This window comes from Crocodylus siamensis, chromosome 8, assembly GCF_052110815.1.
Source record: "Crocodylus siamensis isolate JL-2025a chromosome 8, ASM5211081v1, whole genome shotgun sequence".
NCBI classification, from domain to species: Eukaryota; Metazoa; Chordata; order Crocodylia; family Crocodylidae; genus Crocodylus; species Crocodylus siamensis.
This window is the reverse complement of record NC_143402.1, coordinates 66652552-66666929: the sequence shown is the minus strand read 5'-3', so window position 1 is coordinate 66666929 and position 14378 is coordinate 66652552. Positions and strand designations below refer to the sequence as shown.

At 47.0% G+C, this 14378-nt stretch overlaps 1 protein-coding gene across 2 annotated transcripts; it reads left to right on the top strand.

Annotated features, from left to right (window-relative positions):
- The first annotated feature begins 68 nt into the window (after positions 1–68).
- CDK3 (cyclin dependent kinase 3) lies at positions 69–14354 on the top strand. Of its 2 annotated transcripts, none has more exons than XM_090059257.1 (8): positions 69–374; positions 1090–1239; positions 2219–2296; positions 5925–6045; positions 6651–6821; positions 7583–7684; positions 9218–9421; positions 10726–14354. In XM_090059257.1, the coding sequence occupies exons 1-8, from the start codon at positions 343–345 to the stop codon at positions 10849–10851; spliced, it is 984 nt and encodes a 327-aa protein (XP_089915383.1). In that variant the 5' UTR covers positions 69–342; the 3' UTR covers positions 10852–14354. The 2 variants fall into 2 exon arrangements, with proteins under 2 accessions (XP_089915383.1, XP_089915382.1); XM_090059256.1 differs by having other exon boundaries at positions 994–1239.
- Positions 14355–14378: the final 24 nt, after the last annotated feature.

Sequence of the window (14378 nt, the reverse complement as noted above, 5' to 3'; positions counted from 1 at the left end):
AATCAAATGGGGAGTGAGAGTCCAGATGAGTTTTGACCCTTTAGGGATTCAGTAGATGGGAGGAAGGGCACATGGCAAGCAGAAGGCCAGTGGATCGGGCTGGGGACAGCTGCTTTCATGCTGCATGCAGTGGCTGAACAGGCAAGCTCCAGGCTGCCCACGAGCACTACCCAAGCAATGTAACTCCCTCGGTAGCTCCTTGGGCAGGCAGATGAATGCAAATCCATCCCTTTTACAGGCTGCAGGGCCTGCTGTTCGTGCAAAAATTTTTGAAATCAGTAAAGCACAGTGCTGCCTTTACAGCACGGGGAAGTTAAGCAGTGGCGACTGTTTTCTACAGGCATGAGCATGGACTTTAGGAACTTCAGTACAGGGTTAGTGTGGTTGGGAAATGCGTGCATGCAGAGGTGGATTTTGCACCATTAGAACCGTTAGAAAAAATAGCCAATACTATTGAACTGGTGAATGGTAAGGAACAATATTGTGTAGGATATGGGAGGCACAGGAGGAGTCTTGGGTAAAAAGCAATTTATGGGCGGCGGGAGGAAAAAGATGGAGATGACATGAGGCAGGATCAGTCGAGGCTTTTGGCATCTAGACCCATTCTCCAGCATATTTATCTTATAAGAACCCATTTTTTGATCAAAGAAGGGAATTTCTATATACCAAGGCTTGCATTCAAAACCCAAACCAGAGCACATAACGAATTGCTGGTATATTGGACAGGCTGCTTGCATTATTTATTTGTATAGCAGCACTGCTCTAAGAAGTGCCGTTAGACTGGGAAGACATCATGGCATGTTGAGGGCTCATGGGTTTGTCAATTGTGGTTAATGTGGGAGACGTGCAAGAAGGGTCGTGTACACGTGAGGCTCTTTGGGGGATATTTTAACAACGGGAAGTTGATCTGCAGGGGTTAGGAGAGGTTTGACGAGGGTATTACAGTGGCAAGCTTTTAAAGGCAATACCTTTGCTTATCTAACATTATGGTAGAGGTACAGGAGCCAGGACGTCCTCCTCTTTAGAATGCAATGCCCAAGAAAAATGGCAAAGGGGAACCCCTACTAATGCATCGAGGGCACGTTGCAGATCCAAGGCAGCAAGCAGATACATGGACATGTTCCAGGAGGTCTTCCAGAAGGTGGAAAAGATTGGGGAAGGAACCTATGGCGTGGTCTACAAAGCTAGGAACAAGCAGACGGGGCAGCTGGTGGCTCTGAAGAAAATCCGTCTCGATTCGTGAGTGTCTGAAATCCACTAAGGGGAGACTCAGGCCACGAATTCTGAGCTGGAAGCCAAAAGATTGGGTCACCCTGTGGTAGGGCTGGGAGTGGTTTTCAAAATGCAGCTCCTGCTGTAACGGGGTTATGCAGAGCACCTCACAGCGTGAAGAAACCACGAGAGTGTCCTGCTGAGATTGTCTGTGGCAGGTTTGGACACACAAAGGGGGGGAAATCTCAATCAGTGAGAAAGCGGCAGCTCAGTCATACTTGAAAGCAATTATCCTAGTCAAGCATAAATCAAAATTTAGAGCTAGGATCCAGCCAATGTCATGTATGGTGCGTTATTGGCAAAGATTGAAATCCTGGTTACAGCTCCCCAGGGTCATCAGTCCAGCACGACTGGTCAGTACTGCTGACTAAAAGCTCTTAGCAACAAGAAATGTACTTTAGCCTGAGAGCAACCAACCAACCTCAGATAGCCACAGAAACTGCAGGGTTTTACGCTCCTTGTTGCAAGATCCTGCCTCCTCAGCCCCCCTCAGCAGGGCTTTTGCAACCCCAGTCTCGCTGGTGTGGATACACGTACACTACATGCAAACCCTGTTGACACGCAGCTGAGTTGACCCTGTCCATGCCAGTGGGACTAACAGACTCCCTTTAATTGATCTAAATAAAGGCCTGGCTTTCAAGAGAGCTCCTCACCGAGCAAATCCCATTAGTCATTTATGGCTGTTTTTGGAAACCTGGTCCCAGCTGGGTGTCTCGCTCATCTTCATCTGGTCTGACCCTCTGAGTCTGAGTCAGGTAGATACAGGCTAATGGAGCTCCTAAGTCAAAGCACCTTATGGTTTATATAGTAAGTGTCCTCCAAAAAAGAAAGGCTAGAATGGAAGACATCTGGGAGTTACATCCATCGGCATCTCGCCAGTAATATACCTGGAGAACTATGGGGTTGCAGTGAGCATACCATGACACAGAGCCTGTCTTCCCCACAGGGAGACCGAAGGTGTTCCCAGTACAGCAATCAGAGAAATCTCACTGCTCAAGGAACTTAAGCATCCAAACATAGTCAGGTAAGTGTGTTGCACTTAAAAATGGGTTTTTAAAGCTAGGGCTCTAAGAATTGACAGAGTTGATGAATAGCAGAAAGGCTTGCTTTAATAACTGCCAACAAGCTACAAAACTAAATGACAGAAAAAGACTCTTTCCCAGTATAAAATGAGGTATTAGTCCTTGTATGATCTGAGCTGCGAAGAGGTCTTTATCCAAGGCAGGCAGGAAGCAGTTCTTGTACAGCCTCACAGCCTGGATCCTTTGCTTATCGTCTGGGTGGCAGGATGGCTTCTTGGTCTTCCCTGGACTGCACACACCTTGCTGCATGTGTAGGGGATACACGGGGGTGCACATGCACCCCCTGAGAGTACTGGTGCACCCCATGACTGGCCGCAAGGCAATGGGTTGGTGGGCTGGCGGGAACACCGGTGCCCCCCTGCAAGCAGTGGTCACTGCGCTTCCAGAAGCGGTCGTTCCCCCGCCCCAATCAGCAAGATCAGCTGTAGGGCCCCCCCGGGTCATCGAGACTGGCCATGGGGGACCCCCTCTTGCCTCCCGGTTGCTGGCTGGTTGCTGGGGGGAACATGCTCCCCCCCCCAACTAGGGCAGCACCAGTTGCCCATGCCTTGTTGGCAGTTCTGTCTTGCTTTATACTGTTTAATTGTATAGCTTCAAAACATTTTTCCTTGATAGTTGGCTGATTAGAATCTGAACAAACAGGAAGGAAAAGGGTGACCATCATATTACAACTGCTAAATTGCCTGGCTCCTGTTTTGGATTTGCCTAGGTGTGAAGACTTGTCCGTCTCTGCAGCTACTGCAATTATAGGTTAGTTACAGATGATGGGTCTCGAGTAGTCAAACAGGATGCTTAGAGGCATTACCAGACCTGTTTTGGGGTATTTGTTTATCAGTGGGGCAAATTTGCAGTAGCTGTTACTGGTGATGGCCTGTTTACCAAACTCCAGACATTATATGGTTGAGACATTTGTAACATCTTAGACATTGGATGCCTGTTTTGAGAAACATGAGCAAGGTGCATTTGTCATGTACAGGGCATCTTTCCTGTACCTTTTACAGGTTTCTCTTGAGATGCATATTTAGTCTTTTGTCAATTGAACTAGCAACTGAAGAAGACATGCATATGTAGTTTCCTTGCCTTCTCTAGCTCAGCCTTTTCTTTGGCTTTTTTAGCTAGATGCATGTGATGAGTGTGTCAGGTCACTGCCAACAACTTTAACCATCACTTTTATTATTTCATGGCATGGGTCTGCTATTGGGTACTGCAAGCACTCCACTGCCTTGACACCTAATGGGTTGCAAGCCATTAGTGAAGTTTGATTTTCTTGTAGCAGTCTTGTTACCACAACCCAGTCTTGCCCCAGCCACTGTCCTGCATTTTTGTGCAAGAGACACTGTCCAGTCTTTCACAGGTTTCATATACTGGAAGAGAAGCACTGTGGGGGTCTGCTTATGGAATTGTGTTACTTGGGCAAAATGGCAATGAGATTTCTCTACTACTGATTTCATTCAGTTTTGTCAAGCAGGACACTGGAAGAGGTAAATAGATGACCTCCACCTCCTGTATGTCAAGTAAAAAGGTTTGGCTATTAAAAGGCAAGTGCCAAGACATGTTCCCATCACTTACAACAATTATTTTCTATTCACAGTCTACCTATACAATGCATGTAATTATTTTTCAAGTGATAAAAGCACTTATCAAAGGCCGTGGGGGTTACAGGATCATAGAAATGTAGGGCTGGAAAGGACCGCAGGAGGTCACCTACTCCAACCCCCTACTTCAGGCAGAATCATTCTAGCTAAATAGTTGTCCAGCCTCCACTCAGTATCTTCCAATAATGAAGAATCTCTCTTGGGAATCTGGTCCAGTGCTTAATCCCCCTCAGAGTCAGAAAGTTCTTCCAGTCATCCATTGTATAAAACCTCGTTGCAATGTGAGACCATTACCTCTTGTTCTGTAGGAACATTCCCATGATATAAGGCAGTGGAAAAGCTTGCAGCTGTTTTTGTAGCTGGGGGGGTTTCCCGGAGGGGCAAGATTAGAGCTCTGTTGGCTTAATGGGTTTTTTCTTTTTCCTTCTGCAGTTTTTTCCCCCTCTATTCAGAATTGTAATACACGTTTCCATCCTGCCTGGGAATTTCCTTGAGTTTTTTTGTCCTTCTGTTAACATAAGTCTCCTTGCTGAGATCATGGAGAAAAAAAACTGCACCTCAGACAGCGTGGCTGGGAACTACCATTTCAGAACCTGTGGCATACATATGCTTCCAGGTAACTGTAATCAGGGGTAGCAATCACAAGTAAACACAACACCCTGTTTGTCGATGGACGGCACCAGGCTCCCAACCCACAGGGCACTGGGAACTTGCCAAAATTACCCTGAACTGCCTGGCCACAGTCCTGTTTTTCTGACCTAGACTCATTTATCACTTAGAGGCTTTTCTCAGGCAGTTTCTCTCCCCCACCGCTTGAAATCCAAGCACTAGTTGCTGCTCTGAGATTGACCTGCTTGGACTGCAGCAGCACAGTGCTTCTTGGTAATGCCCCTTCCTGCTGGCTTTGTTTTTACCTTCATCAGCCTTTTCCTGTCCTTTTCAGCACTGTCCGTGCACCTGGCAGGGATGGGTTTCAGACCTTTCCTATCCCTGCCCTCCAATCTTGCCAGTGACTGCAGGCCAGCTCCTTAGTTGCTGCTTACCTGGCAGGGGAAACACCATGTATCTGGGTCCAAGAAGGCAGTTTTTCTTAAGCTTCCCGGGGATAACTGTTCTTCTGGCATGGTTTAGTACCCGCCAAGGTGTTGGGACTTAATGCCCCTTTTATGGAAATGGGAGGCTTCTTGTTAGCTTGTTCCTGTGGCCATATGGCTGAGGGCAGGCAAAAGTTGGGGTCATCTAAACCCCGAGCCTCTGGGCTTGAGCCTGTACATAGGATGGCCACCAAAAGATTTTGGAAATATATGAAGCCCTTGGTGGGAGTGGAGGATGTTTGCCAGTTGTAGGGCCACTTATGGTTCTGAACCGACTCATGGATTTGGACTTGATTTGGCTGATTTGACTTGGAACACAAAAAGTTTCTTTAAAAAAAAAAAAGGGAAAAAAAAGCTCCTCAGCTGCTGCTCTGTCCCTGAAGCTAGACCTGTTTTCACCTCTTTTGGAACTGGCCCTCTGGTCTCATTTACAAACCAGTTGCTGTTGCTGGAACGTGGAAGGGTTAGAGAGCTGCCAGGGAGATGCTGGGAAAACCAGCACAATTGTATTATGGTCAGTCGCTGAAGAGAAGAAGCTGAAAGACAAATGATATAGATGATTTCCAATGGCCTTTTCTACAGCAGATGACTTCAGTTTATCTCCAGTGGCTTAGATGTGGACCATTACTGTTCCATACTTACTATTGCTGCTATTTAGACACACCCATGCCTGCTGGTCTGCATTGGGAGGTGAAAGAATGCAGGTGCCCATGCAGTATGTTGAGTCAGCCAAAGACAATCATGACCTGCCTGCCTGGAAAAGGATCTACTTATAAAAGAAAGATTTCATCCCCTTCTCTCTCTAGGAGTGTCACCAGAGTCAGTGTGAGAAGCAGGACATAAGCTCTGCTCTTCTGGCAATAGCTGTGTTTCATTTCTAGGCTTCTGGATGTAGTGCACAGTCAGAAGAAGCTGTATCTGGTCTTTGAGTACCTGAACCAGGACTTGAAGAAGTACATGGACTCGTCCTGGACAGGAGAGCTCCCGCTGAGTTTGGTCAAGGTATGATGTTCCATGAAGCCGGAGTGCTTCCTGGGCAAAATGGCTGTGGGCAGCATTGAGACTTGCTGCCTTCTACCAGCGGGAATCAGAACTGCTCAGCTATTTGTTGGATCTTGTTAGAGACTTTCCTTAAGCTCCCAGCTCCAATGCAGAAGTCACTCAGAGCTGCAGTGTCTTAACTTGGCAGGTCAGACCCAGGGTGACTAAACCTGGTGCATCTTGTGGGGGAGTAGGGAGGAGAGAAAACCCTCTAGGCATTACCTTTCAGTATATTAATTTTCCCAGCCACTTCTAGTCCTCTCAGCTTGCTTGACCACAAACCGAAGGTGGAAATGTATTCAGAAGAGCTGCTAATAGTTAGTATGCTGAGCATTGAAATATTGGTTGTGCCTCTGGTATCACCACTGAAATTTGATTCCCTACTCCCCGTGTAACAAGTCTGACTGGAGCTGGACTGACAGAGGTTGCATTGCTATAATGCAGTGTTTTCCAAAGAGGCGCTGCCCACATGCTTAGAGGACTCCCCTGTTTTAAGGATGCTAATTTAAGACACCCAAATCTTCCACAATGTCCAACTGCATCCGTGTCGAATCTCCCCTCTGCAGAGCTACCTGTTCCAACTGCTGCAGGGTGTGAACTTTTGTCACTCGCACCGAGTCATTCACAGAGACCTGAAGCCTCAGAACCTGCTTATCAATGAAGTTGGAGCCATCAAGCTGGCAGATTTTGGTCTGGCGAGAGCCTTCGGAGTTCCTTTGCGCACTTACACGCATGAGGTAATGTTAGGGTCCCGTCCCATCAACGGTGCCTCATTTCAGTATCTCCAGCTGTCTTCTTAGCTAATTTGTTTTGTTTAAATTCTTCAATTTTGTAGAAATTCATAGATTATCCTCCAACGTGCCTATCAGTAATTACAGAGTCCAGAGGAGAGCCACACGCGTGATCAGAGGTCAGGAAAACAGATCTTACGATGACAGGCTGAGAGCCATGGGACTCTTTAGCCTGGAAAAGCGTAGGCTCGGGGGTGATCTGATGGCCACCTATAAGTTTATCAGGGGTGACCACCAGGATCTGGGGGAACGTTTGTTCACCAGAGCACCCCAAGGGATAACGAGGTCGAACGGTCACAAACTCCTGCAAGACCGTTTCAGGCTGGACATAAGGAAGACTTTCTTTACTGTTGAAGCCCCCAAGGTCTGGAATAGCCTTCCATCAGAGGTGGTTCAAGTACCTACTTTGAACACCTTCAAGAGTAAATTGGATGCTTATCTTACTGGGATCCTATGACCCCAGCTGACTTCCTGCCCTTTGGGCAGGGGGCTGGACTCGATGATCTCCCGAGGTCCCTTCCAGCCCTAATGTCTATGAAATCTATGAAACCTTTGTGTTGGGCATTTAAATGCCATGCTCTGATTGCACAGTTCATGTGTCTGCTGACCCTTTACATGGATGGAGAGGACGTGGATTAATGCTGGAACTGCCCATGCCAAATGCAGGGAACCTTGCTTGCCTGACAATGAAAATTGGTTTCCTGCAGGTAGTGACCTTGTGGTACCGGGCCCCAGAGATCTTGTTGGGATGTAAATACTATTCAACTGCGGTGGACATCTGGAGCATTGGCTGTATCTTTGCAGAAATGGTACAGTGCGTTTAACTCCTAATGGTCCAGTTTATACCTTTATCACTGTCCTGGGTAAGACAGAATACACTCTGTTCACAAGAAAGGCAACCAGGAGGGCAGCAGTGTCTACACATGCAGCCTGTGGTGTGGGGCCAGTACAGGACTGAGGTAGGGTGACTACCTGTCCCTAATTGGGCAGAACAGTCCTGCAATGGGAACCTCACCTCACAATCCCAGGCTGCATGACTCTGGGACAGCATTTGTCCCAAATTTGCAGCCTCATGCAGGGATCCACAGGAAATGATGGGCTCCCCCTTTCAGGCTGGCTGCTGGGAGTGGGACACAGGAAACACCACAAGCATGTGTGCCTGCACACATGCACATGGCTGGGAATACAGCTGGGAAGCATGGAGAGCAGCTCCCTGCAGGTAAGTCTGTGGCAGGGGGGGAGGAGAGGGTACTGCTCGAGGCCCCCACAGTGAGAGAGGGAGTGAGGCAGGGGCTGGGCATGCTGCCCAGCCAGGGCGGTACATGGGGCTGGGGCAGGGAACAGGATGGAGATCTTCAAGGGGGTGGGGGCTATGGGGGGCACATGCCATTCCAGATCTGTGCATGGGGCAGGGGCGGATGCCTGCCCTGCTGCCCTCCCCCCAGAAGCCCTCTGCTGGCTGTGCTGCCATGGCAAGGTGCCCCCTGCCCACCCAACAGCATCAAGGGCAGTGGAGTGGATCTGTGCCCCCTACTGCTGGGTGGACAGGATGTGCACAGCCAGCATTGGGCTCCCAAGGGAAAGGCAGCAGGGCAGATAGCCCTGAGCCCGCAACGGGCAGGCTGCATCTGGTCCGGCACTGCTGGGGGGAGGCAGGCATGCATCCTGCCTTCCCCTTTTGAAAAGGTGGTCACCCTAGACTGAGGTACCACTTCAAACCCCATGTGAGCTCTGTGTTTGCCTTCTGAGCAATGGTGGACCTGCTCCTAGCAGCTGGCTGCAGCAGGATGACTGCATTACAGAGATGCAGTTCCCCTGTACCCATGGTCTTCACACCATAGCCTGCAGAGAGCTGGAGCTTCACTCACATGGGGTTAGCTCTTCCTGCTTCCATAGATACCCAGGTTCTTCATAGCAAGGCCTGAAACAGGGAATAAGATGCTGCTACCGCTAGAAGGTGCTGTTGTGTAAGAGAAGCTGGAGATGTTGTCAGGGAACAGAGCTGTCCATGGAAGGCAGCTGCCTTGCAGGAGTGCTGGGGACAGAAGGGGATCGGGAAGAGTGTATGTGTGCACGTGCGCACAGGAGTGTGTCTGTGTGCACATGTGGGTGGAAAAGAAGAACAAGTGGAGGAGAAATGGAAAGGGGAAAGGCAGGCATAGCCTTCTTTCACTCTCCCAAACTTACTACACTGCTTTCAGGATCACAACATCCTTCCTGAGTTGTGAGCCCTTGCAGCAGGGGTATTACGAGCATCCCATCACAGCTGAATACTGTTCTGATCAGGAAGCTGCTTAAAGGCAGCCACGTAGGTATGAAGGAGCAATGTGTGTTGTTCCCAGGTCACTAGAAAAGCCTTGTTTCCGGGGGACTCCGAAATCGACCAGCTTTTCCGGATTTTCCGCATCCTGGGCACGCCCACCGAGGCCGCGTGGCCAGGGGTAACCCAGCTTCCTGACTATAAAAGGGACTTTCCCATATGGACCAGGAGAGAGATGAAGGAAATCGTTCCCAATCTGGACCAGGATGGAAGAGACCTGTTGGCAGTGAGTGGGAGGGTAAAGGGGTGGAGCAGGTACTGATGTCAAACCTTTTAGGTATGGCAGAAAAGAGAGAGAATTTCAGGCTGAAGTTACACATATGCAGATTGCGTTTGGGGGTTCCCCCTGCCCCAAGTCTGCTGCTATATGTTTAATCTCTTGGCCACAAAAGATGCAGTTTGGGAAAAGGGATTAATTCTACTAGTCTGCATACACAAGTCACTGAGTGAAGGGCTATGGTCTGCATTATGCAGGTGGTCCAAATAATGCTCATAAGGGTCTCTTAATCCTAATCTATAAATCTCTTCTATTAAAATTCTTTTACTGCCCATCTCCATGCACCTAAACCAAACGGCTCAGAACTGTTAGAATAGCAGTGGGTTTTATCCTATATTATCCCTGTTATTAAGGTCACTATAGCTCATGCACTGGAAAATGCACCTGTGTTTTTTACCAGCAGGTAAAGTAACTGTATAGAAGCTTGTTCTTATCTTCAGCTTCAGAGCTATTGACTTAGGTTGCCAAGTGTTACACTGCAATGTGTTGCAGGAAGGCTGCATTTATCTCAACCTATGGTCACAAGATTTTCCCCCTTGGGCAGCATACAGTAAGAGAATCCTACACCTCTAAAATTACCATCACTTAGTGGAACCTGCTAGGTGACCAAGTGGGTAAACCAGTTGGTGTTCCTTTGTCAGCTATTTTTGGATGGAAGGTCATGGGGCTATATAGTGGGCAGGGATGTATAAAGTACTGATCAGTGGTCCCATATAGTAGAACAGTAGCAATACGGCCTACATGTGTTTATCTGGAGCAGGTTCGTCCTCTGCATGTGCTCAAGCCATACTAAAAGGAACACAGGGTGCCTGGTCTAATTAAACTCAGATAGGTGGAGGCTATAGCTCTGGTCCATAGCGGGCTTTCTAATGTATCTATTTTTTTCAAATGCTTGGGAAAGTGTGTTTGATGGTTGGGAATTCTATAGAGGAACAACTTATTTAGGTTGTATTCCACACTGCCGCTAAATTATCCTAGCCTAATCACTTACAGATTGAGGAAAGAGAAGGTAAAATGGGATATCAGTATATCTGACTTAACTGGAATTTTACCCCATTTGATTAAGCCTATGAAGGCCTCTGGGGTCATCAGGTAAAAGGCACTGTAAAAGGCTACCTACCCCCTTTTGAGGCTAGAGGAGAATGCCACAGGCTTGCAGTACTCAAGAGCTTTTGCATTTAGTATAAGGATGTTAATAATCTTGTGATAATGTTAAACATTTTTTTAAATATCCTCTTGGTTTTCTTTTGCAGCAATTGCTCCTTTATGACCCCAGCAGGCGCATTTCAGCCAAAGCAGCCCTGAATCACCGGTACTTCTTTCAGCAAAGCCCTCACAACATCAAAGACCAGTGTGGGCTGCAGAGACACTACAGATAGATTTATAGGTGTGTAGAAGGCATTGCATCCTAACACAGAGCTCTTAGTGTCAGCACATTTGGCCTCTTTGGTGACTTAGCAGGGGAAGTGCCTAAATTTAAAATGCCTGTGTTTTATAAAAAAACAAAGGCGGGGGGTAGTTCTCGTTTTCGGATGCTCTCAGCCTGTTGCAGAGCAATGTTGGTCTAAGTTATGTTAGTTTGTCTTTATGAGGTAGTTACTCGTGATGGGGATAGATCTGATGGCACCATCCTTGGGAAAACAGGAGACTCACAATAGAGACTAGCTTATATGCTTATATGCCTTGGCCAGCAGTGCCCAGTGCAGTGTAGATTTTCTTTCCAGCACCTGTTTACTGCCCACTTACTACTGTGGTTCAGATGTTGCAAAGAGATTTGTTGGCTTAGTTTCCAAACATCAGGAAGTCTTTGACCTCGGTTCAGGGCAAGTGGTCCATGCACACCACCATTAATAAGGATGGGCTTCATTAGCATTGATGAGTCGCTGTGTTTAAACTGTTAGGAGTTTTAATTCCTTGTTAAAATAGTCTAGAATGACCTTCCACTTGCTAAAAGGGGTAGTCAAAAGCATTTGAAGAGTAGGAAAAGTCAAGTAATGCAGTTTTGGAGAATCCTCATTTTCCTCTTGCTGTTGCAAGATGTTCCATATGAAATACCACTGTTTGGCTTTGAAAAGTTCTCACCATTCTCCTTTCAGAAGAGATTTATTGCTAACTTTGGATGCAGAATTCCTTTCTGCATTCGAAAAAATAAAAACTTGGGATTGTTCAGAAATTTTATTGAATGTTTCATTGACTCCTCAGTTGGGTTAGTTGATCACATGGGCCAGGGGAAAAGCAGCCAAAGTCGGTCAGGTCCTGTATATACTGTCACCTTCTCCAGTCACTGTTCTTTCCCCTCCCCAACCCCTTTGTGTTGGTAACTGCTGCAGTGTCATCCATATTGTGTTGTACAATGACAGGAAGAGGCTACCTAAAGATCCTTCTGCAGGACCAGCAGTTCAGCTGCATGAAGGAACTAGGTTTCTTTGCAATGAAAACTAGTACAAGCCAATGAAGACTGAAATCTGATTTACTGAGACACACTGGATTCAAATGATTTCTTTGCTCTTTCCCCTTTTGAAGGGGACCAGAGAGGCTCCGATGACCAAATTCAACAGCAAAAGTTTTTCTGTAATTTCCACCTATTGCAACATTTTTCTGACTTACAACAGAAGCCTGGACTGCAGCGATACACCAGGAGGAGCTATTAGCCATCTTTCTCCAGTGAAAAACAACACTGAACAACTGACCTTTTCCACATAGCCACCCATAATTCTTGTAGTTACAGTAGGGACTTAAAAGCCAGTGGGGATGCCTAAGCCCTCTCATTTCCAAAATTAGATTTTTAAAAAAGCATTATTGTTAGAGAACGTCAAGGAAGCAGCTGCCAGTGTTTCAGGATTAATACGTTTCAGTCTATTCTTTGTTAACAAGAGGGTGATGGCCAAGTACTTCCTGCAGCTCAGCTTCTGTTACATATTTGGGATATTGCTATATTTCAAGTGACAGCTACCAGCTTTTTGAGGCACAATGCTCAGTAGATAGGGATGAATTGTAGCAAAAGGATTCTTTGTAACCAGGACATCAAGTTTTGAGCTCTGTTTGTTTGGACAGTGCTCTGTCTGCTTTCTGTGGACATTTGAACAATCACATTTTCCTGGTAAAAAAATGTTTCTATGAACATTTTAAAGATGTCCACAGTCATGCAGTCCAGAAGCAGAAGCAATATCACAGAGTTATCTGGCCAGTCATAATCAAGCAATGCAGCTTGACAGTCAAACACTTTCAAGTAGTCCCCCTGATAGGCAGGGTGATTGGCAGGTTACTCTGAATGGGGAACCTGAGAAGCTGCTGTCATACCCACAGGTTTCAGGATCTGAAGAAAAGAATCTGAATTTGCAAAATTAGCCATTCGTTCTTGGGGCAGTTTACACATGGTTTCCAAGTCTTTAGCTGCAGGGAGCTTGTGACCCCACAGAAACATCTGAAGTGCTAGCGTGAGGCTGCTGCTTCTACTCTGGTTCCACAAACTGTCCGCTGCTGATTGGGAACGCCTGGGGTCAGGAGAGGCCTGCTACTAATGAGCTTCAAACCTAACCCTGGCATAGGGGACTGAAGACAGCATCAGTCAGCTTCAGCACACTGCCTCTTTGTGACCAAACTTAAGTCAAGTCCCGTGACTTCCATCCCTAAACCCCAACTATACACAGCAATTAAGTAAGGATTTACTACCTAATTAACAAAGCTTGCATTCACTTAATTACACAGGGTTCCCCAATCCTACTTAAGCAACCTTCATGAAAAGAACAATTGTGCGACACCCACGTTGCTTTAAAAGAAATACCAGTTGAGGCACGCTCCATCAACAAGCCACGGTCGGAGCAGGGGAGGGGTGAGGAGAACAGGAGTTTTCACCTCCCTTCCCATAGATGAGCTGAAAGAAAGGCTGAAAGTAAACTCACCTGGCCAGGACTGTTGAGAGATGATAGAGCAACTGCAGTGTCCTCAGAGAAGAAGCCTTACGATTAGAAAGCCCTGTAAGGCAGCTGAGAGAAAGGTAGCCACCCTAAAGCTGCTTTAGAAAGGGAACTGGGTCTCTGATTAGCTGGTTGAAAGCCTGCTGGGAACCTGCAGGGCTATAAAAGCCAGGTGGAGAAACTCGTGGGCTTGGGCTGAGGTAGAAGCTGACTGAGAAGGAGCTTGTGTTAAAAGAGTCTTAACACCACTGCGTCCAAGATGAACTCACTGGGGTCATTTAGCACACCAGTATCCCATTTCATTCATTAAATGAATGCCTATCAACTGCTCTACCCCTTCTCTCTGCTTCACAAGACTCAAGCACTCATTACAGTAAGTCCTACGGAGAGATCTGAATCCAAGCAGGAGCTTGTGAGAGAAGCAGCAGAAAAGGGTCCTTAGCTGTTGGTGAACTGTCAGCGTCATCTTGCATCGCCACCTTGCAGCCCCATGTGATGACAAGTTGTACCCCCCCCGCATGCCAAAATACTGCTAAAGAGTCAGTTTCCTTTAACTGAAATCAATTGTTTTGGGGAAGAATTAGATTAAATACAATATCAGTGGAGAGTATGTGAGCCCATGGTGTAGATGGGAAGAAGAGTAGCCCAGCTGAGGGAAAGCCGGACAAGTCACAGGATTCTTGTACACTCAGGGACAAGGTAGGAGCAGGTCATTGTCTCTGGACAGCGAAGTGCAAAAGAAGGGACTCTTTCATTTTAGCAGAGGCTCAGCTTTGCAAGTGGTACTGACAGAAGGCCAGTGGGATTTAGGAACCTAAGTTCCATTTACAAAAGGGACATAATGCAGTTGGGCTCAGATTTTCAGAGCTACTTTGGCATTGATTCACTCAACATCGCAAAGTCTAAATCCCAGCAACTTCACTCTCAAGTGCCTCAGGCCCTTATGAAAATGGTACCCATGGCCTAGTTTTAAGGTGAAAAAATACTGT